Below are 26,174 nucleotides of genomic sequence, written 5' to 3'. Positions count from 1 at the left end.
GGGGGGGTGGAGAAGAGTTTGGTTGAGGGGCCCTGAAAGTCCCCTGCTCCTAGGAGATTGACAAGTGGCCATCTGTCACTCTCCAGGAACGGACATGACTTTCAGGGCCCCTTGGCCAGAGGCATCAGGCAAGCCACCACATTCTACCACAAAAATGCCACCCAAATGCAACAACAGGACCACAAAATACAGAGGCAGCCTCTGCGAATTCGGTAGGTCCCTACCTATGAAAGAATGTTTTTGGAGGTATGACTTGCAATATAGTCTACAACATAAACCACAGTGGAAAGTATCAGGCTGATATGCCACAATCTAGTAACAGTAGAATTAATTGGTGGCATTAGACAACCTACAAGTAGGGATGTGACTTGCTGCTTATTTTAAAGGTAGCCTTTGACAGGCACTGTGATTGACTTTGAAAACTATGAAAGAGGTTACATGTTGTTTAACCTACACTTGAAAGTTCTTCTTAGGACAAAAGGTTATTTCAGAGATTGCATTTCTCTCTACAATCCCCTTAACTAATACTGCTCCCAGCTACCATTATCATTTTTGACTTGAGATAAAGAGAAATCTTGTATGCAAGTAGACTACTGCCAACAGCCAGAACTGTATCCTGCATACATTTGAGCCTAATAAATTAAGAAGTCTTAATCACATGGAAAGATCCAAAGGAATAGAAGACTCTCACAGATAGAACTTTGCCCCAGCTGTAGATACTTGATTCATTTAAACAAATGTTGTCATTATTCAAGTCACATAAAGCAGATGTTAGCGGATGCTATTGTTTAAAGCTGTACTGTCAATGCTTCTTTTTAATTAGATTGAAGGCAAATGTGAGTGTCTTAGTTAAAAGTGAGAACTGAGGTTGGTGGAACAACGTAAAATACAAAATGATGTTGGAATTGTGCTGTCCCTGCCTTATGCAGATAACTTCTCCTTCTGTACAGATACAATCAATGGAACACAAAAATCTCTTTAAAAAGAAGTTCCAAGGGTGTAAAATTAGATTGGAATTGGGGGTTCCTGGTTGCACAGAAATCCCAGGAATGGTAGTGCAAAGCTTGATGTGCAAAGCTTACACCATGATGAATAGCCTCAGTTAAAGATTGATGCACAACATTCCGCATATTGAAAAATTAGTAGTTAGACTTTGGACAGCAATTGCTTTAAATAAAGTCTGATTCTGTTATAGCAGAGGAGTCACTCACCCCTGCAAGTAATCAAAGGTTTTTGGTAAGTGCATCGGTATCAGTTCAGTGACATTGGAAGTAACAGGGGACAACTCTTGTGACACTTGTAAACATGGTTGAGAAACTGATGTTGGTGTTTGCCAGGTTTGCCTAATACCTACTGGGAAATGGTTACTTCATGTTCTACCATCACAGCACTCCTGGGAACAGTTTGTTAGCCTTTTGTAGGCTCAGATCAGGTGTAGCATCTACAGAATTTAGAGTAGAAGCCTTCTGAATGACATAGCGTCCTCTTGAACTTGTGCAGAAAAAAAAACCTGTGCATGAAGTTGTATTTTGCCAAAAGGCATAGTCCTACCTCTTCTGATGAGAACAGATTGTGACTAGGAACAGCAGCAACTTGCATTAGAAAGGTGCGCACACATGTTTTTTATCATAAATTTAAGTTCCTAAAAGAAAAAATGGACAAGTTTTTGAAAAGCTACAGAGTTCTTCAATAATGGTCCAACGTATGGACAGTTGACTTATGTCTTGCTTCAATTAAGCGTCATCTCTGAGCCCTAAGGAGCAACCTTGAGAAAGGGAATCCCATTCAGGCCTGCCAAGCTGCAGAAGGAGATTTGTTGCCAAATTCAAAAGACACAGGACCAGACTTCAAAATTGAGTGTATAAGACAGACATGATAACAAGGAATCCAGAGCTCTAAGGAAAGGAGAGACTTAGAGAAAGGAGGGAGGTGCAGAGTAAAGAAAGTGAGATTTGTGTTAAAGGAAGGGCGACAGGCCCAGTAAGTACTAGTACTGCACCTTTGTCATGCTTAGAGCTATTTACTACTGTGACTAATGCATAATATCAGCAGAGATCAGCAGCAGCTTTTAAGGGAGGACCCTAGAGTCACTATACAACTAGGGAAAAAAACAGTTCATACATATCTTTGATTAAAGATAACCCTTCCTTCCCCTTCCCCTCCCCCACCTAGCGCAACTTGATAGGCCTCCAGAAGGATCGGCATTTTTTATTCAATACCAATTTCCTTTTTGAGTTTTTGTACCTTTGCTGGATTTTGTGGATTAGGTTTGGTCATTTCTGACAAACAGAAGGCAAGACAAGAAGGCCAGAGCCATTTACTAAGCAGCCAAGCAATTGTTCCAGTGTCCCTGCCCTGGATGCTTGCCCTAGAACATCACCCATGTTCCTGGAAATGCAGGGGCAGCAGGCCTAGTAGGCCTTCCTGAGAACTGTAGCTCTGAGACAGGCTTATCATATGCAACCTGTCCCAGGCTGAGCTATGCACTGGCTGGCTTTCTGCATCAGTCTGTCAGGTTCTTTGCTTTGTAATCAGGAGTATAAGGCCCTGGGAGTTCCAGCAGGGAGCCTAGAAGCCCTGAGAACCATGGCTGAACCCAGGACTGTCAGGACTTTTCAGGATCCCTACTGAAGACCCATGTCTCAGAGCCTGGATGTTTGGGATGATCTCCCATGGTTTATGGGTCATGGGCAATCTGCCTGGGAAGAGCTGGAGATCCTGGCAGCCTCCAGGGCTGGTTAGTGAGAATGATGTTCTTAGCTCTGATGTGATTGCAGGGCACTCATAGGGTCCAAAGATATTGCATGGCAAAAACATATTGTTCTGGCTTTTCCAACCCAGGAATGTTCAGTATCTTGGTCCCAAAACATTTTAATTTTTTTGTTTGTTCTGGTCCAATTCAGACCAAAACCAAGGTACTAAGATGAAGTACTTTCCACAAGCTAGAAGCTCTGGTCAGCTGGTTCTGGCTAGTCCAGATGTATGAGCTGACTCATCAGCCCCCTCCCCTTCTCCCCCTTTAGATCATGTTGTTTATAGATATTAGGTAAAGCTACCAGGGTGCCTTAAGCCAGTGCCTGCTGAACTGCAAGACTGGCTCTCACTGCAGCTTAGGCAGCACACTCTTTCTGGCTAGACAATAAATGTAGCCTCCCAGGAGAAACGGGTACCATGAGGTTTAGTGATCTGCCCACTGTCTGCAGGTCAGTGTAGGGACAGGAATAGAATAACTACCCCACAAAGTAGCTGTGAAACAGTGAATAAGAAATACATAAAGGATGTTAGTGTTAGTAAGATTGCGTTCCCATTGTCAGGATTAGCTAATATTTTTAATGCATGTGCTAGTTAGCGGATAGAAATTGTTGTGCTTATAGGTGGTGGCATCATAGCTCAGTTTGAAGTTCCTTCCTGATTCTCACTTCTAGACACTCATTTAAGCCTGAGAGTCCCCAGGGAATACTTCTTGGAGGGAAACAAAGTTTCTTAAAGAAAACAGCCCCACACTCCAGCACAGGACAAAGGCTGACCCTTCTGCCAGTTGTACTTATCCTAGGAACAACAAAGCAGTTCTTTAGCAGCGGGACTGCTCGACTCAAACCCAGCCCTGGGAACCAGGTCCCTAGGAATATGAAATAACCACATCAAAAGAAAAGAGCAAGGCTTTGCAGCTTTAAAGTCAGTAGAACAGAAAATATTTCAAGTCCTCCAGAGATGGGTTTACAAAAGTGTGGCAGCTGTTTGAGCTGTCTGCTGATTCTTCTTGCACTTTGGTGCATTGCAGTTAACATCCTATTATACTTCCCCAATGGAAAAGCTTCATATGATGTCAGTAACCACACCAACTATGTGTGGCATTTTGAAGAAATCTGTTTCTCTGGTGTAATGGTAAGTGCTGCTTCTATGGATTTTATTGAATTCTGACCGCTAAGATTGTGCCATACTTTTGATTCTGGTTTACAACGGGGAGGGAGGTCAGGGACAGGGAACACATTATTTTAGATAATTCTTTAGATAGAAAATTTGGTCAAAAAACAAACCTGGGGCACTGATCAACAGGTGACCAACAGTGATGTGACTGGATTTGTACATTATCTTGAGAAGTTGGCTTGTGCTCTATATGCTTTTTTGTCAATCTGTAGCTTAAGCCTGTGTTGCTGTGGTGACGGGGGGAGTCGAGTAGCGTTAACTATCTGTTTGGGTTTGGCTTTACATAAAAAGTGTCAATTTTAGCATCACTATGTACGGTTCTGATACACCGTGCACAACACAATGGGCTCTGCTAAGACCACTGTGGCAGAAGTCTGGCAGCATACAAGACCAATGCATTTTTAGATCAATTAAAATCAGTGACGCTTCAAGAGCAGTAACTTTATCCCTACTTAACCTTTTACCATTGTTATTGCTGTGTTACTAAAGATAAGATCTGCTTACTGAATGAGCAGAGAAAGTGTAATGAGACCTAGAAATACAAGGGGTAAAAACACATATAGCTGAAGATCTAGACAAACTGGGCAGCAGCAAGATTCCAGCTGTGCCTATCCCTGACTATTTGGATTGGTATTTGTCATTGGTTCTGTGGCTATGACGGGAGTGCTGGTATAGGCAGAGCTCCAAGTGGTGGCAGGTATTTTAAGGCATTAAACTGATCTTCACAATATGATGGTTAAAACGATGGCGTTGTCAACACCTTAGCTACATTATCCCTTTTCCTAAACTTAGAGGCCATCTTCCTTCCATTCTTACATGACAGGAAAGCAATCCTCTTCCTTTTAAGAGGCCACTGCAACCCAGCCCCCACTACCCCACATTCCCCAAACAGTGACCAGTGTCCTTGCTTCCTCCTAGCATGTTTCTTTTTAATGCTGGCAACTGTTAGGCTCTAAAGTCCAAGAATTGCTCAGTGAAGTTACTCCATACGCAACTGCAAATAGAATATCCACAAGTGGCAGGTGGCCAATTGGCAAAGTGAAAGTCCTCAAACAATTTAATCTAAACATGTGCCTACAGTGCAGACTTTGCCAGCATGGTGGTAAGCAGCTTGATCCTTGACTTCAGCACCAAGCCAAAAGAAGGCCCCAGAGTAGAGTTATGCAGTTATGCCAGCAAACTCGCCCTTCTATGCTCTATAGCACATAGGAAAAGTAGTTTTGCCAGCCTGGTACAAACTACAGTTTTGCCGGTCTAGCAGCAGCCACACCAAAGTCTTGTCTATATTAAGTTTGCTGGTGGCAGGGCCCTCCTGTCTTTCCTCTGCAAACAGAAAACTAAGCAAACAGATATATTCTGGTGGCACAGTTGCATCCCCCCACCTTCCCCAAATACCACTCTGATATCCTCCCCTGCTGCTTTATTTCTGCCCTGGCTGCTATTATCTGGCCTACCCCTGCTCTAGCCAATGTAGCTACACTTGCAAAACTGGTGTAGAGCAGGCCCAGGAGTGCCTTACTGGCCTGGTACAGCACTCTTTGAGCACCTTTAGTGCATGCAGAGTCTAATAAATGCAGCGGCACAAATTCTCCCTGCACCGCAACCTGGAGTCATACACATCTGTGCAAAGTGGGTACAGAACCTCAGCTCACAGAATGGCAGCAGTTCATGGGCACTTCTAAAGAGAGGAGAAATCAGGGCTAATATCTTCAGCAATTCCTACTCATCTCACAGTCTCCCCCTTACAGATCCTTGTGTTAGCAGTTCTTATGATACTGCTGGAGCATGACACATTCTTCCAGTGCTGCCAGAGCGAGAGCTGCAACAAAACTTACAGGGTGAGTCTTGGTTTTCCTTTTGTTTCTACATTCAGAATTTGTCCCTTCCCCACTCGACTCATTTTTTCCTGTGTCTCTATTAAAGGAGAATCCTGCTTTGGGTAGAAACAACCCAACTGATTACAGCAAGCCCAGCTTTCTTTTGCTTCTTGGGCAAGACAAGAAATAAAAGCCTGATAAGATAACCACCCCATGGCCTGAGTCTCTCTCCCCTCTGCCCCTGCTGAATTGCTCCAACTTCTGAGTTATTTTGCCACATTTAAAAACGAATCTTCTTTGTAGATGCTGTGTGGCTTGCAAATAAGTCAAAAGTGTTTGTATTCCTGGTGTTCAAGTAAACACTTAGAAAAGTGAAGTCCAAAAAACCAGCGGGCCATGATTAGTCTTTACATCTGGGAAAATTCAGTATTTTCCCTTGGAGGGCAGCATCCTAATTCCACTGCCAGGGAAGACTGACTTATCCACCTCACACGTATCATTCTGAATTTGGAAAACTGTTGTGCGGGTGGGTGATGCAAACCTGGAAATATGACTAGTCGGGTTGTGCGAAACGGCACCATTCCATTTCGACTTGCGTTTCGACATTTTGACGGAATAACATTTTGTTTCAAATTTCATTTTGATTCGAACCTGCTGTTCTGTTTCATTTTGTTGAAACAGTATTGCTGTTTTGACATTGTTTCAACGTCTTGCCCATAGGCTATAATGGGGAAGCTCAAAACAGCCTATACCTTTGTCATTTCTGGCCTGATGTAGATGAAACGTGCAGGAATGGTAGCCCCTTCTGAGGGCATGAAGCCTGCCAGGTTTCAAAGAGATAGGTGCAGGGGTTTGGAGGAAACTGCACCTCAAGCTGCGGATAAGCAAAACTCATGACATGGGTGACACTGTGTGTGTTAAGGCGCAGCAGGGTGAAAGCTGCAGGCTTGCTAGGTCCTGCTGGGGCCACAAAGCCTGCCGGCTTTCAAGGAGAGAGGTGCAGGGGTTCTGCGGCCCTGCATCTCTAGCTGCCGACAGGCAAAACTTGTGACACGGTTGCTTGTGGGAGTGTCTATCTTGTGCCACGGGGGTGTGAAAACTGCAAGCCTGGTAGGCCCTGCTGTGGCCACGAAGCCTGCCAGCTGTCGAGATCAGTGCAGGGGGAGTCTGGGTTCTGGGGCCCTGCATCTCTAGCTGCTGACGGGCAAAACTCGTGACATGGGTGGGTGACACTGTGTGTGTGTTAAGGTGTGCCCTCACTCAACTGACACCAAGGCAGAAAGCAGGGCAGTTCAAACAATGCTGCCTCTTATGCAGTTTTTCCATGCCTCCCTCAGAGCACTGGGATTGGAAGGGACCTCAGGGAAGGATGACAGTCACTGGCCAGCTACACAGTCAATAAGGAGAGCAGTCCTTCTGCCCCTTCTCCCGTCTTCCCCCTCCCTCTCCCTCTCCTTACTTTAGTTTCTGTTTCCCTGCAGGCAAGCCCAGCTTGAGCTTTGAAATTTGAAACATTTCAGCTATTTTGAAACGTTTTGACTTGCCTCATTTCATTTTGAGGCTGTTTCAAAGCTCTCTGTTTCCTTTCGATTTTGCTGTTTTGAGCTTGAAACGAGTCAAAACAGCGTTGAAACAAAACTGCCAACGAAATTTCGCACAGCCCTAAATTGACTAGGGCAATGTGTCTAGTGGTTGCCCAATTATTTGCCCATGCTGAACACATTATCCTATTCTGTCTTCAACATAGAGCTTCATTTCAGTTGTGTTAGCCCTGCTTGGAATTGCTTTTTCTGGATACAGTGTAATCATCTCTACTCTGGGGCTTGTGCAGGGCCCATTCTGCAATACACCAGCTGGCTGGGAGTACCTCTTCAAAGACACTTCAGGGGGGTAAGAAACACCAGTGTGTCTGCTGTAAAATTGTACATAAAATCTAAAAGCTAGAAAAGATCCTTCAGAGAATGTTTTACAGCTAAATACTAACTTACCTCCATATTATCACTGTAAGCCATAAGACAGACCCAGAAGAGTTAAAAGCCTGGAGGTCTAAAGCTCTCTGAAAGGCAGAACGATACCTCACAACCTATAGATTCTGCCTAAAAACATCATGAGATGGATAGAATCAGTACAAACTGTGAGAGTAGATGGAAGTATGGTAAAAGCGGGGGTAATGGGGAACACTGTGATAGAGTGAGTTAATCAGTAGATTGTAAAGGTGTGTGGTACCACACAGGACTGATCATGAGCAAAGTATGTAGAACTTACTTTCTGGGTACAGAAACTAGGTACAGTAGACATAAAAGGCTAATAGTAAAGATCATTAATCAGCCAATAGTCATATGCAAGGATATGTGCTGAATAAAAGAACCTCTGATGTATAAAAAGAGTAGAAGAGAAATGCACTTTGAATTTGTGTGTAGCCCTGCACTATCTCTGCTGTCAATCAGTCTGATCACCTGGTTGATAGTATGAAGAAAGGCTACACTAAGTTTATGCTCACGGAATAGCTGCATGCTTATTTAAACCATAAAGGTGTTTCAATCGTATTACTGTGCCCAAGACACAAACACAAATATTTTTTCACTTTTACAAAGAAAAGTTAGAGCTCAACTCATCCTGCAGACTTAACACCCAGGGTGTCTGTATTCACAGTGCAGTGCCAGGTAGAGGAACCCACACTAGATCTACACAGTGCTGCACTGTACAGAAATGACATGCCTTTGAGATCCCAGGCATGTGTCATATCTGCAGCTTGTATCGACCGTGAATGTGGATATTTTAAAGTCTTTTGAAAAATGATACAATATGTACATATTTCATGTGCAATAATGTCAACTTCTCTTGATCAGTCATAGAATCTCAGACAGCAAAAAATGAAGAGCCACATTACCTGACAAGGCAGGATTGTTTCCTAAAAATATAGGTGCCGCTATCTCCCATTTAGGTCTATGTAGTTTAAGAAAGAGACCTGTAAAGTAGACAATTGTACCTGCATGAAGTTGTTTTCATTATGGTGTTCTGTCAACACCATCAGTATTATGTCAATTCCATCACCATGGCTACTACACATATTAATGTTCCATTTTTAATTCATAAAGAAAGAGCTTGATTTGACCATGAAGGGCCAGATGCAGAGTAAAAGATTCCAGATTCAGCCCAAATCATGTAACTTAGTACTGGTGAAAGAGAAACCAGCCAGGAACGTATTAAAAAAAATACAAATACAATTGCAGTGATTGCTCTTAGAACCAATCACTACACTTCACTGTCTTACTCATCTTATGATGATACAGCGGGCAAAGTCAATCACATACCGTATAGAGGTAGCAGGGAGGCGAAGCATAGCCCTGTTGACCCAATGGATATGCAAGATGGTGCTACTCCTTCAGGCAGTGCCTTCAACCAACATCCCATGCACCTGTCAGATGGAAACAACAATATTTGGGCATTCCTATTAGATGATAATAAAACTATATCAACCTCAGTTAAAACTAATCAACAGCAACTTGTCTACTATTCATGAAATAGAAGTCTTCTAAGTGGTCTCTTCTTAAAATCAGCTGGTATTTGCAGAAGATTCAGTGAAGTAAATGATGCAGGAGGACTTTTATTTTAGGAACTCTGCTCCAGATCCTGGTCCCCGTTACATCAGCAAAAATCTTTAATTAACTCCCTAAGGTTTGATAAAACTGCTCAGGATTTACATCAGTAGCACAACAGAGACCAGGATTGGGCTCCCAGATCTCAGAACAAATAGATTTTATTATTTCCTATCATGACTGTTGGATTTACTATTATCAAGTGTTGAAATTAATCACATTTAATGAATCTAATTTCCTCATATTGCTCTTTGTCTGCTAGTTACCTCACCAATTACACTTCTTGGTCTCGGTGCACTGAACCCACTAATGCAGTGAAATGGAACATCATATTATTCTCTGTTCTAATGGCACTAAGTGGACTTCAAGTGATCATCTGCTTCCTCAAAGCTATTGCTGAGTTGAAACGAATACTCTGTGGGACCTATTCTGTCTTTATCCAGGTAACAAAAGATCTGGAGCATTGTTGGCTTCAGGTGGTGTTAATCAGCACTGCTCCATCTGTTTCACTCTGGGCATGTCTACAGCACAACTTGCTACTGATGAAATAAGCCCTGCCTACACATGCCTGCCCAGGAATCTTAAAAAAGGGCAGCTGCAAGAAAGCCCCGAGAGGTGGCCCAGGCACCTGCTCAAGACCTAGGTTTTCCATGTGCTCTCAAGGCATCCTCATTGCCTCACGTTCAGGGCTGCTGCACATGGAGTGTGGATGGGGCTTCTTTCATCATCGGTGAGGTGGTACCATCTGCCACAGAGCTGTAGACATACACTCAGATGCTGCAAAACAGTGAGGATCTGGGCTTTTGTTTACATGTAATCCATCTGTTACTGGAAAGCTAACACTAGTACCAGGTCCTATAGTGAAGGTACTGGTGCAAGGTAGTATTCAATCCACGGGAAAATCTCTTAGGATATGCAGGGATTTCTGACCACTCACTTGAAAGCCCTTCCGATTTGGATCAGGGAGCTGGGGAGGGAACAGGCTACCCTGAAAATTCAGCATCAGTACTGAACATGTAAAGAATACATGACACCTGCCTTCTAGCATAGGTTTTGCTTTTGTCATCAGGCAGGTTTCATGGCAACGGGTAGCTTTGCCACTCCAGGCTTTACCATATTGATCTGTTCTTTTGGATGCCATATCAGTAGGCCCTTGTGACAGGAACCAAGATATCCCTACGGTTGGTGTAGTCAGGGTGAATGACATCAGTTTTGTGATACTGATTGGCATTATGGTGCCAAATCGTTTTCAGCCATAGCATCCAACATCTGTGAGTGCAGGGTACATTTCACTGGTTGGTAGGGCTAGAAGTGAGAGTTCAATGGTGACCACATTCAGTAGGTTTAGGCAGCACTTCATGTTCTTATGCAGGGTCCAAGTCCATTACAGGCAGAACATCCACAGCACAGCTGCCTGCTTATTTTGTCTTTGTGGACATCTCTAGAAAGTTTCTTGCATCAAAAATCTATTGGCAGGCAGCACAAGAACGGAAGGAAAAACCCAGCTTGTTTGTCTTGGCCTGTAAAGCAAAATCTTATGCTGTTATAGGCAAAACATGCAGAAGATGGAAACATTGCAGGTCACCAATCCCCCTTAAGAAATGTTGAAAATCAAGAAAGACAACAAAAGGATCATTCAGGAAATAAAATGCCTAGACTCGAGTGAGATAGAGACTCCTTTGTAACAGCCCAGCATAGAAATGTCAGTATTTCAATACTGTGCTCTTGAAAGGAGGAGATGGTTCTCAGTCTATCAATCTGATCTTGATTTCACTGAACAGTTATGTTGCTCTCTTCCCCTGGGCACAGATTTGGGTCCTTTGTTTCTCTTGCTCAGGAAGCTATTGATTTAGTACCATGAGCATGTGTTGCTGTTGTACAACTTCTATATTATAATGCTAAGTAAAAATGTTAATCTCTTTGATGTCTTTCCATTTTGTTCTGCAGCCTGGGATTATCTGAATGTGGCAGAAAAAGCTTCATTGCTAAAAAGGACTCCCTTCTCCTGCCTTTACTGGTAAATTTGTGGGTGCCAAAGCAAATTTCCCATGTGTTACGATTTGTCTCTTACCCACATTCATCTTGTGGCATGTACTTTTATTAGTTATTTTAATTGTTCTAAATAGCTAAAATAGAACATTTGCATCATCTTATATAAAAAAGAGGCAGTGCTAATGGTGTATCTTTCATTTTGCTATTCAGTTCCAGTTTCAATAATGAGGAAGCACAGTGCTGTGGAACTGCCTTCCCAGGGGACCACTATTGCTTTCAATAAAAAAAATGTATATCTGTTCTTCACATGACCCCTTTGTCTTCCTTATTTAGAATTTGTGAATACTTCAGACATTCAAGGGCTGACTCTAGGCTCATTGGCTTCAGCATACAAGATGAAGCTTCAGTTCCAGAGTTACTAATAAGGTTAGAAGGGACTACTATGATCATCTAGTCAGAGCTTCTACATGAACACAGACCAAAAAAGCCTCACCAGTGATTCTGCATCAAGCACAAACTTCAGTTTGAGTAACAGCCTGCCCCTCAGAAAGACAGTTTCTATCTAAAGACCTAGGTCAAGACTCAGCAGCATGATACCAAAATGCCTAATAGGTTTTTGTTCCTTTCCCTTTAGCTACTCAAGTACATTTAGATAAAAGAACCCCAGACTGAAAAACATTTCTCCAGAGATTTGGAACCACTCTATTGACTTTAATATAAAATTGTGTCCCTTTATAGAATATTTTGAAAGAAACCCCTAATATATGGGATGTCATTCTCTACTGACTTTTGCAGGATTTGTGTTCTCTCCTTCAAATAACACTGATTTAATCCCTGACAGGTTCTCTAGGAGTGTTTCATGAGAAGTGGATATAAATTAGAGAGTACTGGGGTAGCACACACATTGATAAAAGTGGGTAAGAAAACAAGCCAGGATGTTTCAGAAACAGGTAGCGAGTGTTAATGAAAAGAACCTGACTCACATCTGTGGGTGCCTGTGCACAAGCAGCGAGGCTGTTCCAATGCACTGGAATATGCAGCACGTTGGAGCAGGCTCAACTAATTGAGTCTGTTGGAGCTTGGCACCTGCTGGGTCTCGTGTATCAGCATCCCTGCACTTCAAAATAGCAGTGAGGGGGGCACTTGAACTAAAGCTTGTTGAATGAGCTTTAGTTCAGGTGCTCTTGCCACCATTTTTAAGTGCATTTTAAAGACGCTGATACATGACACACCAGCATTCTCACTGCTCTAATTAAAGTGCTGCCCCGCACCCCCTCTACCTCCAGAGCATGTGTAAAAGTGCCTTGTAAGGCCTGAAGTTTAAGTTTAGTGTCTAAGAGAACAAGAGTATTATCACCCCAGAACACATTTCAAGGTGGTATCACAAGTCAGAGGTGCACGGTATAGAGGAATGCATGCAAAACTGGCTCCCTGTGCACCTGTACAACTTGTCATTTCCCTAGGCCTCAGCATATACCTTGGAGTAATGCCATGGCCCTACTCCAGTAGTCCCCAACCAGTCTATTGCGATTGACTGGTCAATTGTGGAGAGAGTTGGTCAGAGACTGGGGGGGGTGGAGGGGGGGGAAGGCTGAGTATGTGCATGTGCATGCAGGGCCCCCCCTTCCTTAGCCCAGCCCACCAGTTTGTGGAGGAGGGAAGCAGTGGGGGCCAAATCAAGGCCCCCATGGTGAGGGAGGTAGTGGGGCTGGGGTTGGGGCAGAAGTAGGGGCAGACCCTGCACAGCCAGGGCATGGGATGGAGCTGTGAGCATTTCATCTGGGGGGTGTAGGGAGTGGGGATGAAAGCATCCCAGGAGGGCATGGGGGGTGTGTGCCCCCAGATGCTGGGTCCAGGGCAGTGCCAGGCTGTTCCCAGTGGGGGCCAAGCCAGCCTGCACTCAGGGTGGGCGGTGGAGGTGGCACTGGGAGTAGGGCTGGGGGGGAGGGGATGAAGTCACCCAAAAATTCACCATAGCTCCCTCAACCCCCTGTCCCAGTGCCACTGCTGCCTGCCCTGACCATAGCACAGCCTAGCCCCACCTCTCTGGAAAAAGCCGAGCACAGCCTCCCAGCCCCAGCCTCTTCCCTCCCCGAGGACATGGGGGCTGTGTGCCCAGGATCTGTGCAGGGAAGGGAAGGCTGCCATTGCAGCCTGGGACTAGGAGGCTGTGCTGGGCTGATGGGGGCTGGGCCACGGTGCACTCAGGCCAGGCAGCAGTGGTGTTGGGAGTGGGGCTACGAGTAAGGGGGGGGCATAGCCCCCACAACCTCCCTCCCAGCACCGCCGCCACCCAGCCTGAGTGCAGGCCTGCCCAGCATCCCTGCTGGGAAGAGCTCAGCACGGCCCCAGCAGCAGCCTGCCCTGCCCCGTGTAGATCCATGGGCACTTCCCCCCATGCCCTCCTCCTGGTGTGTGTGCTCTCCCCTTCCCTATGCCCCCAGATGAGCTGCTCATGGCTCTGTCCCATGCCCTGGTTGTGCAGAGCCGGCCTCTGTCCCAGCCCCACTCCCTCCCTCACTGCTGTGGGGTGGGACAGATCAAGGCCCCAGCAGTGAGGGAGGGATCAGGGCACAGGCAGGAGCAGGGGCTGGGGGGAGTGGGGCCCCAGCTGGGCTGGGTGGTGGGACAAACGGGGCAGGGCTCACGTGCCTCCCAGGCCTCCACATGTCCCACCACCTGGCCCAGCGGGGGCCCCACTCCCCCCAGCCCCTGTTTCTGCTTGTGCCCTGCTCCCTCCTTCACCACTGGAGCCTTGGTCTGCCCTGCCCCGCCAACACCACGGCCCTTTCCCCTCCCCTATGCCCCCAGATGAGCTGCTCATGGCTCTGTCCCATGCCCTGGTTGTGCAGAGCCGGCCTCTGTCCCAGCCCCTGTTTCTGCCTGTGCCCTGCTCCCTCCTTCACCACTGGAGCCTTGGTCTGCCCTGCCCCGCCAACACCACGGCCCTTTCCCCTCCCCCTCCCCCCACAGACTTACCTGCTGGAGGGGCATGCCCCCAAATAATTTTTTCTCCCTCCATCTTGATCTGCACCCCCTCTCCAGACTGACCTGGTGGGGGGAGTGGCATGCGGTACATCTTGGGTTGCTTTTTATTTCAAGAAGTGATTTCCTACTTAAAAAGGTTGGAGACCACTGCCCTACTCATAGATTCATAGATGTAGGGTTGGAAGGAACCTTGTAGATCTTCTAGTCTGATCCCCTGCCCTGGACAGGAGAGAAAACCAGGCTCAAATGACCCCAGCCAGGTAGATGTCTAGCCTCCTTTTAAAGACCTCCAGGGTAGGAGCCATCACCACTTCCCTTGGAAGTTGGTTCCAGATCCTAGCCTCCCTGACTGTGAAGTAATGCCTTCTAATGTCTAGTCTAAACCTACTCTCTAACAACTTGTAGCCATTATTCCTTGTTACCTGGGGGGGCGCTCTGGGGAACAAGGTCTCTCCCAAACCCTGCTGGTCCCCCCTAGTGAATTTCTAGATGACCACCAGGTCCCCCCTCGGGGGTGAGGCTCCAAGGGTCATGAATAGGTAAGGTGATGAAGGTTTGGATATAATATTTGAGGAGAAAAAACCAAGGTCTCTTCACTGTTCCAGTCAGAGGTTTTGTTTATTTCAGATTTCAACTCTGAACACAATGGAATTGTTAGTTTTTGGAGAATTTCAGAATAATTTAGATGTTCTTGGTCATTTGACAGCAAAGATCTCTTATGATATGGGTGTTCAGAGCTGAAACCCTCAGGCATTGCAAAACCTTCACTAGATAAAAGACTCCTTTGTACTGAGGAAAAGAAACAAACAAAGTACTGTATCTGGGCTCCCTCTTAACCAAGAGTATAATATAGGCTTATCTTGTTATGCACGTAGGCATTACTGGGAGGTATGCTTTTTATTACACTGAATGAGACCAAGGAAATGTTAAAAGGACTTTTACAGTAAGTGGCATACAGGGAAATGTTATTTAATGTGTCTCAGTTATATAAGATCTAATAAACTGAAAGGACATGAATTTGCTTGAGAAGAGAAAAGAAAAATCTTGGCTCCAGATAGGATATCCATAAACCATAAGAAACAATTGGTAGGGGTCAGCATGATTAGATTTTGATTTTTTTCCTTAGTACAGCTGAGAAGGACTGGCACAGGGAGCCAGCTCTTCTTTTGATTGTGGTTACGCCTCCTGGCTCCATATTTACTCTCAACAAGGACAGAGTACATAAAGTTCACAACCCTTCTTATCCACAGACAAGTATCTTCACATTGCCTTGTGGCGGGCCCGGAGGCAGGCCAAAAGCCCTCATATCCACTCCTGTACTTCTGTGCTGTGGCTTAGTGACCCCCAACACGCTGCCAGCCCACATGGCACAAAACTGCCCTGTTCTGAGCGGTGCCGAGTCAAGGACCTATCTCGGGGCGGGGGAGGATGTGCCCCCCATGCTCCCCTTACCAGTTGCCTGTGTTGTTCTGCAAACCAAGGAATGACCAGCCTACATTAAGGAACCGTTTAGTTCCTGATACTTCCCACTTCAAGAGACTGTTTATGGGGCTGTTCTGCCAAAATCAAGAGCGGGGCGGGGAAAAAAGACCAAATAAACAGTGGACCCATCTACTCACTAAACTCATTGTTGAAGAATGACTCTGAATTTCAAAAGAGAATGAGAATGAGAGTGAGAGAGAGAGAGAGAGAGAAATGAATTAGTGGCAGATGAGGGTATTTATAAATGGTAAGAAATTGATTTAGATGCCACTGACCTCCATTCAGAAAGAGGGAGCCAACTTCCAGCATAGGACCTGGGGAAACTATGCAAGTTAATCATAGATTCAGGCACCTCTGAGGTCTGCTGAAAGCCAGACATTGACAAATAAATATGAATTCTATACTTAATAGTTCTGTTTTCTTAGGTGTTTTGTTCAAGGTGAGTTGAAGTTCAAATATTTTATTTTCCTAACCATTTAGGGTATTTTGTCCACTGCAGCAGCAACAGCAGCTCATGACATTTAAGGCTATCTTGCATACATCTGCACAAGTTTTTCCCTTAGAAGCACAAGTTCCACAAAGCTTTTACTTAGGAGCTTTGGGAATATCCATTGCAGTGGCCAGTCTTGCGAATGTCCCCTGCTGGAGGGCCAAACCTTGGACAATGGAACCTGCTATATTTAGTAGAAACATTTCATCAGAGCTAGAAGACCAGATGATCTTGGCCATTCTACATAATTTATGTCTTTCCGTTACACACTATCCTGCACGTAGATTATGCAGAACTGATTTTATTTTACTTTTGAAAACAAAGGATATATTGCTCCTTCCTCCTTAATAGCTCACAAGAGAAAGCATGGGACTAGGGGACTGCAAACAGGTCACTCCCTGGGATTTACAGCTACATATCCATTCGGGCAGAGAAGGTGGGAGGCTAAAAACACACCACCAACCTCAAGTAGGGTGACAAAGGGACATCCAATTTTTTCCCCACAACAGGGTGCTGCTATTCTCTTATTTGCAACACTGCATACAATTCCTACCTCTGTAGGGCTGCAATGGAGGACCATAGATGAATGGTACTTCTAGGGATTAATGCACGTGATTTAGATGTGGAGCTCTGTGTCAATGTCAACAGTCTCTGGTCTTCACATTCTCAGAGCTGCTCTGCAAGAGACTACGCTCTAGAGCACCAGGTCTCCAAGGTGTAGCAGCGGAGCTTGCGTGGGTTCAGAAGGGCAGGGGACTGTGTGGCAGCAAAACCTGCCCACCCCTCAGCTCCATCCTCCTGCTTCATGGCCTGACACCTTTCTAATTCCATTTTGGAAGATGAACACAGGGCCAGAAATATCAATCTGACACCACCTTTGATTTTAGGGTTCCAAATAGTCTAACATGATGGGAATAAAAATTAGAGGGGAAAAAATTGGAAACAAAATTAAACAGTTTTAGTGTCATTTAGATCTTTGCAGGTCTTTTTAAAAATGAACACATTGTAACCTGGGAAGTTTACAGTTTCTTTAAAATCCAGATTTGTATTGCATTGAGTAAATCTCTTCTCTATGTCTTCACCTAAACTCACCAAGTTACTGGAATAAAAAACTCCTGTTTACTCTGACAACACAGCAGGCTCAGCCATTGTGCAACCTTTCATTGTGTTCACCAAGGCATAGAAGGGGGGTGGGAGGTTAATGATCTTATAAAGGGAAAGCGGGTCTGTCTCCTCTTTTGCTCTGTTGTTTCCACAAGGTTGGTAACTGCAAAATGAAGCTGTTCTTACTAATCTGCTTTTTGGCTTGTTGCTGTTGCCAGATTTGGGCAGTGTCCAGAGAATACTACTTTGGAATTACAGAGATCGTTTGGAACTATGCACCTGGGACTAAAAACATAATATCGGGACAGCCTTTCTCAGAAGAAGAGTAAGTAACAGTTTATACCAACTACATGTAAATGCTGTTGACTCTACAATAGTAGCTGGTTTAGACATTGGTGATTTGAGGCCTGCTCAAGTCAGTGAAGTTCAGTGAAAAGATTCCTGGGTTTTGAATCAGTGATTACTCCCATAATCTTTTTAGACTTGTAAGGTGCTCTATGTTTTTCCTTAATATGTCACAAATTAAATAGTATCTATGGAAAAGCCAGTTCTCAGGTAAGAGCTCATTCCCACTGTAACCTGGTTATGGGGGAAGCTTTCCTTGAGCTAGGACAGCAGAATCAGGCCCTGAATGTCTAAGGATGTTTGTTTTGGGTGGGGTACATGGACGCACAATATTTTTAAAGTAGGATTTCTTTTTCCCTTTAAATTGAAGTTACTGAAACTAAGATGTTTGAAAGCTCTGAAAAGTTCAGCTGTCTCTTAAGCTTTGCTGTGGGCGTGTTTGCCAGGTCCATTTAAGCTATGCTAATTTATCCTAGGATATACTTAATCAGCTCACATTTCAGTGTGTTTTTCACAATTCCTTTAGCATAGTTAACTTTTTCTGATGCCTTTTCTCTTGCCCTTCCTGCTCTTTGTCCTTCCATGTCCTTCCTGCTCATCAGTGCAATGCAGTCCTATTCCCATATGCAACGTCAAAAAATTAGCACAGTTCTGGTATGAACCAAATTTGACAAGTAAGAGAGGAAGTAACTGCAGTCAGCAATTTCTGGATGGACCCTTGTGTTTATCGTAAGTCGCACATGGCCTCCTAACAGATGCTGGTTTCCACCAATATGAGTTGTTAAAGTTCAGGGGTTTTGTCTGCCACAATGAAAAAAGATGCCAAAGAAAACACCTATTCAAAATAGATACCATTCAGGAGGAGAAAAAATATCTCTCAGCCACTGGAGAGGAAAGGGAAATAGGAACTTCAATTAAGAAATCTGAAAATAGGATTCTGGAGAGACTTTAAGAAACTTAGTACCTGTCTATAACTCCAGAGCATCACTTTGATTTGCTGTACCTTGTACAAGTCACTTAACTTATATTTTTCCTGTAAGGTTTTTGCTGAGGCCAGAAGCCTTTATATATCATTCCATTTTAGGATTACACCACAATGTCAATATGTATGTATATATGTATTTTCCCCCTATTACACTGACACCCCTAGGCATCTGAAAGCTACTCATGAACTGATAAGTTACCATAGATGTTGGTAGAGAAAGCTGTGAATAGTTGGTTAAACAGATATTTACAGGCATATAAATTAATCACTCTGTGGGTGCATCTACATAAGATGCTACAGCACTGTAGTGACACACTATGGCTCCATAGCATCCACTGGCAAAAACTGTGATGCCACCACTACATCATCATAGCAACACACTCCCTTGTTATAGTGCATTGCTGTGGTGATGTAGCAGCCAAAAATAACCATGTGCAGCCAGCACAGCATAGATGGGCTGTTACTGGTCCATCTTTAAGTACTTACAAAAGGAAGTACTTCTTTAGGTATCTAGGGAGCAGAAGGAAAACAAGTGGAAGCATGGGACCCCTGCTGAACACCTCAGGACAGCTGGTAGCTGACAACCAGGAGAAAACTGAACTCCTGAATACCCACTTAGCTTTGGTTTTTCACCAGACCAATGGGAAAAACATGAGAGATAAGGCTTACATGGGGCATGGTGGGAATGACAGCCTTCCCACTGTTGACGCTGAGCTGGTGCATAACCAACTAGAAAAGCTAGATATTCATAAGTCAGCAGGACCAAATGAGCTTCACCCTAGAGTGCTGAAGGACCTGGCTGAGGTCATTGCAAGACCCCTGGTGAATCTTTTTAAAAAATAGTGGTGCTCAGAGGAGATCCCTGAGGATTGGAAAAGGGCCAACATTGTGCCCATCTACAAGAAGGGAAAGAGGGAAGACTTGGGCAACTACAGGTCAATCAGCCTAACTTCCATCCCAGGGAAAATCCTAGAAAAACTCAACAATGAGTGTATGTGCAACTCACTTGTAGAGGGTAGGATTCTGAATGACAGCAAGCATGGCTTTGTCGTGGGCAGGTCCTGTTTTACCAATCTCATCTCCTTCTACAACTAGGTATCTCACCATCTGGACTTGGGAGAGGAGGTCAACATTATATACCTAGACTTCCAGGAGGCCCTTTAATCTAGTATCTCACAATATCCTTATGGGAAAATTGGAAGATTGTGGGCTTAACTGCTTGACAGGTCAGTGGGTGGGAAACTGGCTGCACGGATCTGTGTCATCCTGGTGAGAAGTGGCCGGTGGTGTTCCTCAAGGGTCCATGTTTGGTCCAGTGCTTTTCAACATCTTTATCAGTGGTTTGGGTGTGGGGGTGAAGAGCTCACTGGCCAAGTTCACAGATGACACCAAGTTATGGGGGACCACTGTCATGCCTGCAGATACAGGCAGACCTGAAAAGACTGGAGAGGTGGATCAGATGAGGTTCAACACTGAGAAGTGTAAAGTCCTCCATCTGGGGCAAATAATTCCCAACAAAGCTACAGGCTCAGTGGCGACAATTTGATTTACACCAAAGCTGAAACAGACCTGGGGTAATAGTTGAGCATTGCGTGAACATGAGCCGTCAGTGTGATGCAGTAGCCAGCAGAGCAAACAACACTCTGGCATGCATCAGCCAATACATCTCATGTAAAACCAGGGAAGTGATTCTTCTACTGTGCTCAGCACTGGTGAGACCACAGCTGGAGTACTGCATCCAGTTCTGGGTGCTGCACTTCTAGAAGACTGTGGGAAAACTTGAGAGGGTCCAGAGAAGAGCCACCCATATGATCAGAGATTTGCAAGGCAGACTGTGTGAGGTGAGGCTGAGGGACTTTGGGCCTCTTCAACCTAAAGAAGAGAAGGCTGAGAAGGGACTTGGTAGCAGCTTACTGCTACATCAGGGAAGTACATCAAGAGATCGGTGAACCAGGGCAGCCATGAGGAAAACCAAGAGTAATGGATACAAACTCTGGAAGACTGCTCCAGGCTGAATTCTAGGAAAACGTCCTTCATGGTCAGATTGTGGAACAAACTCCCTCCAGAGGTGGTGTAATCACCTACCCTGGAAATCTTCAAGAGGAGAATGAACAGTCACCTCACTGGGGTCACCTGAACCCCAGTTGTCTTTCCTGCCTAGTGCAGGGGGCTGGACTTGATGATCTGCAAGGTCCCTTCCAGCCCCTAACAATCTATGAATCTATTATGGCACAGTAACAAAGGCACCATACAGCCACCTGTAGATGTGCCCTGTGTGTGTATCATTTATATGCCTGTAAAGATTTCACTCTTCTAACTAGACTGAAATAAATAAGATTTTATTAGCTACAGGTCAGGAACACACTGTTTCTCTAGTTTTCTCACAGAAGGCAGTGCAAGGTGACATCTTTGGCTAAGTGCAGATAGTCAGAAAGCCCAAAGCAGAATTAATTCAATCTTGCAGGTTAGTTTAAACTTCATAGATCAAATCAATAAGCAAGGGAACAGACATTCACTTTAGATTTTGGAAATGCTGCCACATGCCTGCAGTGGCCCAGGCCAGAAACTGGGAGGACATTAGAAAACACCTCCCTGCTTGGCTGGAACAGACAACTTGGGCCAAGTCTAGCCCAAACACCCTGTGGTCGGGGTGGGAGGGCAGGTTGCAGGGGAGGTGCAAAGCATCCTGGGATGCTGGTGGACTGTGAGTTATCTTGAATCTGGATGGAATCTGGGACAGAAGTTCAATAAACCAATTTAACCTAAATCAGGTAAGTCTGATACTACATCTATCCAGGTTTATCTTGAACCAGTTTAGGCCATTTTGAAATCAGTTTATGTGCACTGAATTTCTGTCACATTACAGATTTGAACCAGTGTCTGATCACTTATACTGGTTTATGTGTAACTTCTGTCCCTAGTCTTAGGGCACTTTTACACATGCTCCAGGGGTGGGGTTGGGGGATGCTTTAGTTAGAGCGGTTCCAAGAGCCACTCTAATTAAAATGTTGCAACATCTCATGTATCAGCATCCCCACACTTCAAAATGGTGGCAGAGGCACTTGAACTAAAGCTCATTCAATGAGCTTTAGTTAAAGCACTGTAATTTAAGGTAAACAACATGCTGGCATGCATTAACCATTGTATGTCATGCAAAACTAAGGAAGTGATACTCCCACTGTACTCCGCACTGGTGAAACAGCAGCTGGAGTACTGCATCCAGTTCTGGGCACCACACTTCAACAAGGATGTGGAAAAACTTGAGAGGGTCCAGAGAAGAGCCATACATATGATCAGGGACCTGCAAGACAAGCCATACAAGGAGAGACTGAAGGACTTGGGCCTCTTCAGCCTGCAGAAGAGAAGGCTAAGAGGGGAGTTGGTAGCAACTTACTGCTACAGCAGGGGAGTACATCAAGAACTCAGTGAACAGCTGTTCACCAGGGCACCAGGGAAGACCGGGAGCCATGAATACAAACTCCTGGAAGGCCACTTCAGGCTCAATTCCAGGAAAACCTCCTTCAGTCAGGGTGTCCAGACTCTGGAATAAACCAGTGGTGGTGCAGTCACCTACCCTGGAAATCTTCAAAAGGAGACTGGACAGTCACCTCGCTGGGGTCACTTGATCCCAGTTGTCTTTTTCCTTCCTAGTGCAGGGGGACTGGACCCAATGATCTACAAGGTCCCTTCCAGCCCCTAACAGTCTTTGAATCTATGAATTACAGTGTGTTGGAGCAGCCTTCCAGCAGGTCTACAGGCATCCTTAGAGACTAAATTTTGAAAGTGGGCTGTTGGCTACAAAAGCTCATATCTCTTTGAACCATTTAGTCTCCAAGATGTCACCCTACCCTGCCTACTGTCTGACTTTGGAACAACACAGCTAACTCTGTAGTTTTTCTATAGAGCCTGAAGCTTAAAAACACTGCTGCTACCTTATATTTTAAAGGTATTATAAGACTATTAGGATGGATTGTCCAGCATAGATTCCCAACATACGAGACTACAAAATGCTTAAATTATAAGATCCTCAGGGTAGTAATCAACTTTTTGTTTTCTGTACAGGTGCTTGCAAGACAAACACCAACCTTTTGTCTTAACAAGGGAAGAGATCTTGTCAGGACAGAAAGACTATCACTTCTTCCTTATTTAAAACTCACCCCAAAATTCACAACCCTCCCAAATGCATGGGTTTTGTCTTGGAACAGTCCATCAGCTTTGACTGAGGTCTGCTTTGTTTTTACCTTTACTTCAGGTTTAACTCAAAGAAAATATCAAAGAGCATCAGTGTCCCCTGAAGACAAGGCTAGAACAAAAACAAAAAAGCAGCATCAGCACTGGCTAGGAGCCCAAGTTCTTATGTGGGACTTGCACTGTCTATGAACTAAGCAACGAACTAACACAAGCATTTGAGCTGCTTCTAAGTGATGAACAAAGATAAATTCCAAAGAATCTGATACCCTGGAGCAATAGGCCTGTCAGCTCACTCATATTTGAAAGGTGGCATTTGCAGATTTGCTCCCTCACCTGATGAAGCACTTGTCACTCCCACTAATCAGGCAAGTAGTAAGTACTTCAGTCCCAAGTGGAATGAAGCCTTGGAGCTTTTGTACAAATGTGGGGAAAGAAGAGCCACAGTGGAAAATAAAAATATAGGCAGAGGGAAGCTAGACACTGGTGAAGCGAAGACTGAGACAGGAGAAGGAAGGTATAAATAAAATCTATGGGGGAAAAATAAGTAATTAAATAATATGAACATTTGAGTGAAAAAAAATCAAGACCCAGAAATTAAAATCTAGAGGATAATTTAATTATTTTAAATTTCAGGTTGGATTTTTAGAATATTTTTCTCTAGGCAGCATTTAACAGTGTTTTAATGATGTTTCTAGTTTGAAAACCCCAAATATCTTGGCTTTAAGAGGCTTTCCTCAAATATAATGCCCCTGCGTATAGCAGTCAACCTCAGTTTTGCTCTCTCAGATACATGTAGCATAACACCAGTAATCCAAAAGCTTCTTAATGTTAATAAAGGGTAAAACTATCCTGAGTCTATCTTCAGAGAGAAGTGCTGAGTGTGATACTTACAGATGACATACAACAAACCTTCACTGAACTTGCATTCCCCTTACAAGCTCTGTGACAAAAGCCAGACCCATCCCTGGCCTATCCGTGGAGTTTTCAGACATAATTTGTCCCTATCATGTCTTGCATTTAATTTGCAACTTCTAAACTCTCATGCTGCTGGCTGCACCCTCCCACAAAGAAATTGTGTTTAAATGAGGACAGTTATCTACTGTGGGGAAGAAGGAAGAGAACACAATACAGCTGTCAACCGGAAGTTTCCACAATTAAATGTTAATTATTTATGCAGTCTAAGAAGAGACAAAACATACTCCCCCTGATTTAATTCGTGGCTGGCAAAGGTTCCTGAAAGCAGACTTCCCATAACTGACCCTTAGCAGCAGGCTTGTGCTCTCCAAATTACACAAAGCAGCTTATTGGTCCAAAGAAGCTCTATGGCTGACTGCAAAAGCCAACAATGCCTCCCTAGGGTTCAGCCCTGTGTGAAATGCATTTCTGGTCAGAATTAACTAACTTCACAATATCATGTAGAATGTGAAGCTAAATTACACTTAGGACAAGAAATCAGAGGAATTTTGAACTTTAGAGCACAATTAGGCAAATGGATTCCTTCCTAAGCAACCCTTACTCCCAGAATCAATGCCGCTAAAATGAATGGCACAATGCGTGTGACCAGTCATTACATAGATTAATGAAGGTTAGAGGATTTGGCATAAATATGTTGGTTAACAGCATTGACCTGTTTTAGTGAGCATTCAAAAAAGGATCCGTGTTAAATGTTTCCGTGGCCATCATAGACAGGGACTTAAATACACACATTCTCTCACACATGCATGCACTTCTTTCATACTGAAGTTTATAAGAAAATATCTGGTCAACTTCAGTCTTCTTGATCTGCACCCCCAAGCTACTTCCCTTCCTCTTCCCCTTCCCCTTCCACCACCACAGACTTACCAGCTAGACACTGTTCTTCGAGCTGCCAGGCTGTCAATCGGAAATTGGATTGGTTTTGGCTGATATGCCTCCTTAAAAATCAGTATTGGTATTGGCCCAAAAAATCTCTTTCAGTGCACCCCTAATATAGTGCATTTGTGAGAGTTATCCCAACGGTCAATCTCTAAAGTTAGAAGATACCTCAGTTGCCAGTCACACCATCCTCTCATTGGTGGTAGTTCCCTTTCTGTTGCCAGGCATTCTCTCAGTTTTGGATAAAGTATAATGGATTGCTCAATGAGGAAAAAGATGGTCAGTGTTACAGCACCTGGCCTGTAATTTGGAAGACCAGCATTTAAATTCCCTGTGCTACTCAGCCAGACTTTGCGACTTTGCGTGATCTCTAGCTGCTTAGTATTTCTGTGTTTCATCTGTGAAGCAGGGATAATAGCACTATCTTACAACATGTTATAAAACATAGATACACAAAATAGTTGCAAGGCTCTAATATGCTACAATAATGTGACCATGTAAGCAGCTAAGATAGACAATTGGAGTCCCATTAACATACCTATTGACAGCTAGAATGCTCTTTTACCACTCAGCATTTTCACAGCAGCCCTGGTGGTGATGGTGCAAACCATCACATCTGTATGTACAGTCTTGCGCACTCAGCATGGCATAGAGCACTGCACTCTTGAGAGTTTTTACAAATATGTAACATGGATTAAAAAACCCAAAACCTTAAATGTATCCTGTTTACAGCAGCATTGGCTAAAGAATTACCATATAATAATGGGCTCTTATATCAGAATTAAAAGATAATTCTTGAAGTTAATAGGAGCATAACCCTACAGTAAAGATTAGATCCAGGTTTTATTTTATCCAAAACAAGTGCATCATTGGAGGAAATATGGTTAAGACAGAAAATTTAAATGTTGTCCCTTTTGTACAGCCTTGCAACCTTACATGATTTGTAGGACACAAAGCAGAGGCTGTGGGGGTCTCACTCCCATTGAATAAAAGCTACCCAAAACACCAGGGGAAAGCCATGATAGAGACAGATGGTTCAAAAGCTTTATCTAACAACATAGTGGGAAATATAGAAGGGCATCTTCTGAATTTAGGATCCTACCCTGCAAATCTTATTTGCTGTAGGCAACAGAAGTTCACACCAGACAACAAAGCTAACCTATTTAATGACTTCTTTGCCTCCATTTTCCTGAGCAGCGACTAGATCAGCCCCCCCGACTGGGCTCCCCTCAGCCCCAGGGGAGGCGCCTCTAGGCCAAGGGCCAGTGAGGATCTAGTCAGGGAACTTCTGGAGGGACTGGATGTATTCAAATCAGCTGCTCCAGATGACCTCCACTCTAGAGTACTGAGGGAATTAGCCGATGTCATTGCAGGACCCCGGCATGGCTTTACAAGGACTC

General features: G+C 44.3%; 2 protein-coding genes across 2 annotated transcripts in view; both read left to right on the top strand.

Annotated features, from left to right (window-relative positions):
• Positions 1-3,340: 3,340 nt before the first annotated feature.
• On the top strand, positions 3,341-11,641 carry TM4SF18 (transmembrane 4 L six family member 18). Its single transcript, XM_019532569.1, has 5 exons — positions 3,341-3,885; positions 5,676-5,765; positions 7,492-7,634; positions 9,606-9,786; positions 11,291-11,641. The coding sequence occupies exons 1-5, from the start codon at positions 3,712-3,714 to the stop codon at positions 11,303-11,305; spliced, it is 603 nt and encodes a 200-aa protein (XP_019388114.1). The 5' UTR covers positions 3,341-3,711; the 3' UTR covers positions 11,306-11,641.
• A 5,885-nt stretch (positions 11,642-17,526) lies between these two features.
• CP (ceruloplasmin) overlaps positions 17,527-26,174 on the top strand; it is a 38,827-nt gene continuing 30,179 nt past the window's right edge. Inside the window, exon 1 of the mRNA XM_019532566.1 lies at positions 17,527-17,724. Within this exon, the coding sequence (XP_019388111.1) occupies positions 17,570-17,724 (155 nt within the window). The 5' untranslated portion in view covers positions 17,527-17,569. The remainder of the gene's footprint in view (positions 17,725-26,174) is intronic.

The sequence above is a fragment of the Crocodylus porosus genome, unplaced genomic scaffold (genome assembly GCF_001723895.1).
Source record: "Crocodylus porosus isolate Cpor-Errol unplaced genomic scaffold, CroPor_comp1, whole genome shotgun sequence".
Lineage (NCBI taxonomy): Eukaryota > Metazoa > Chordata > Crocodylia > Crocodylidae > Crocodylus > Crocodylus porosus.
This window is presented reverse-complemented; position numbering and strand designations above follow the sequence as displayed.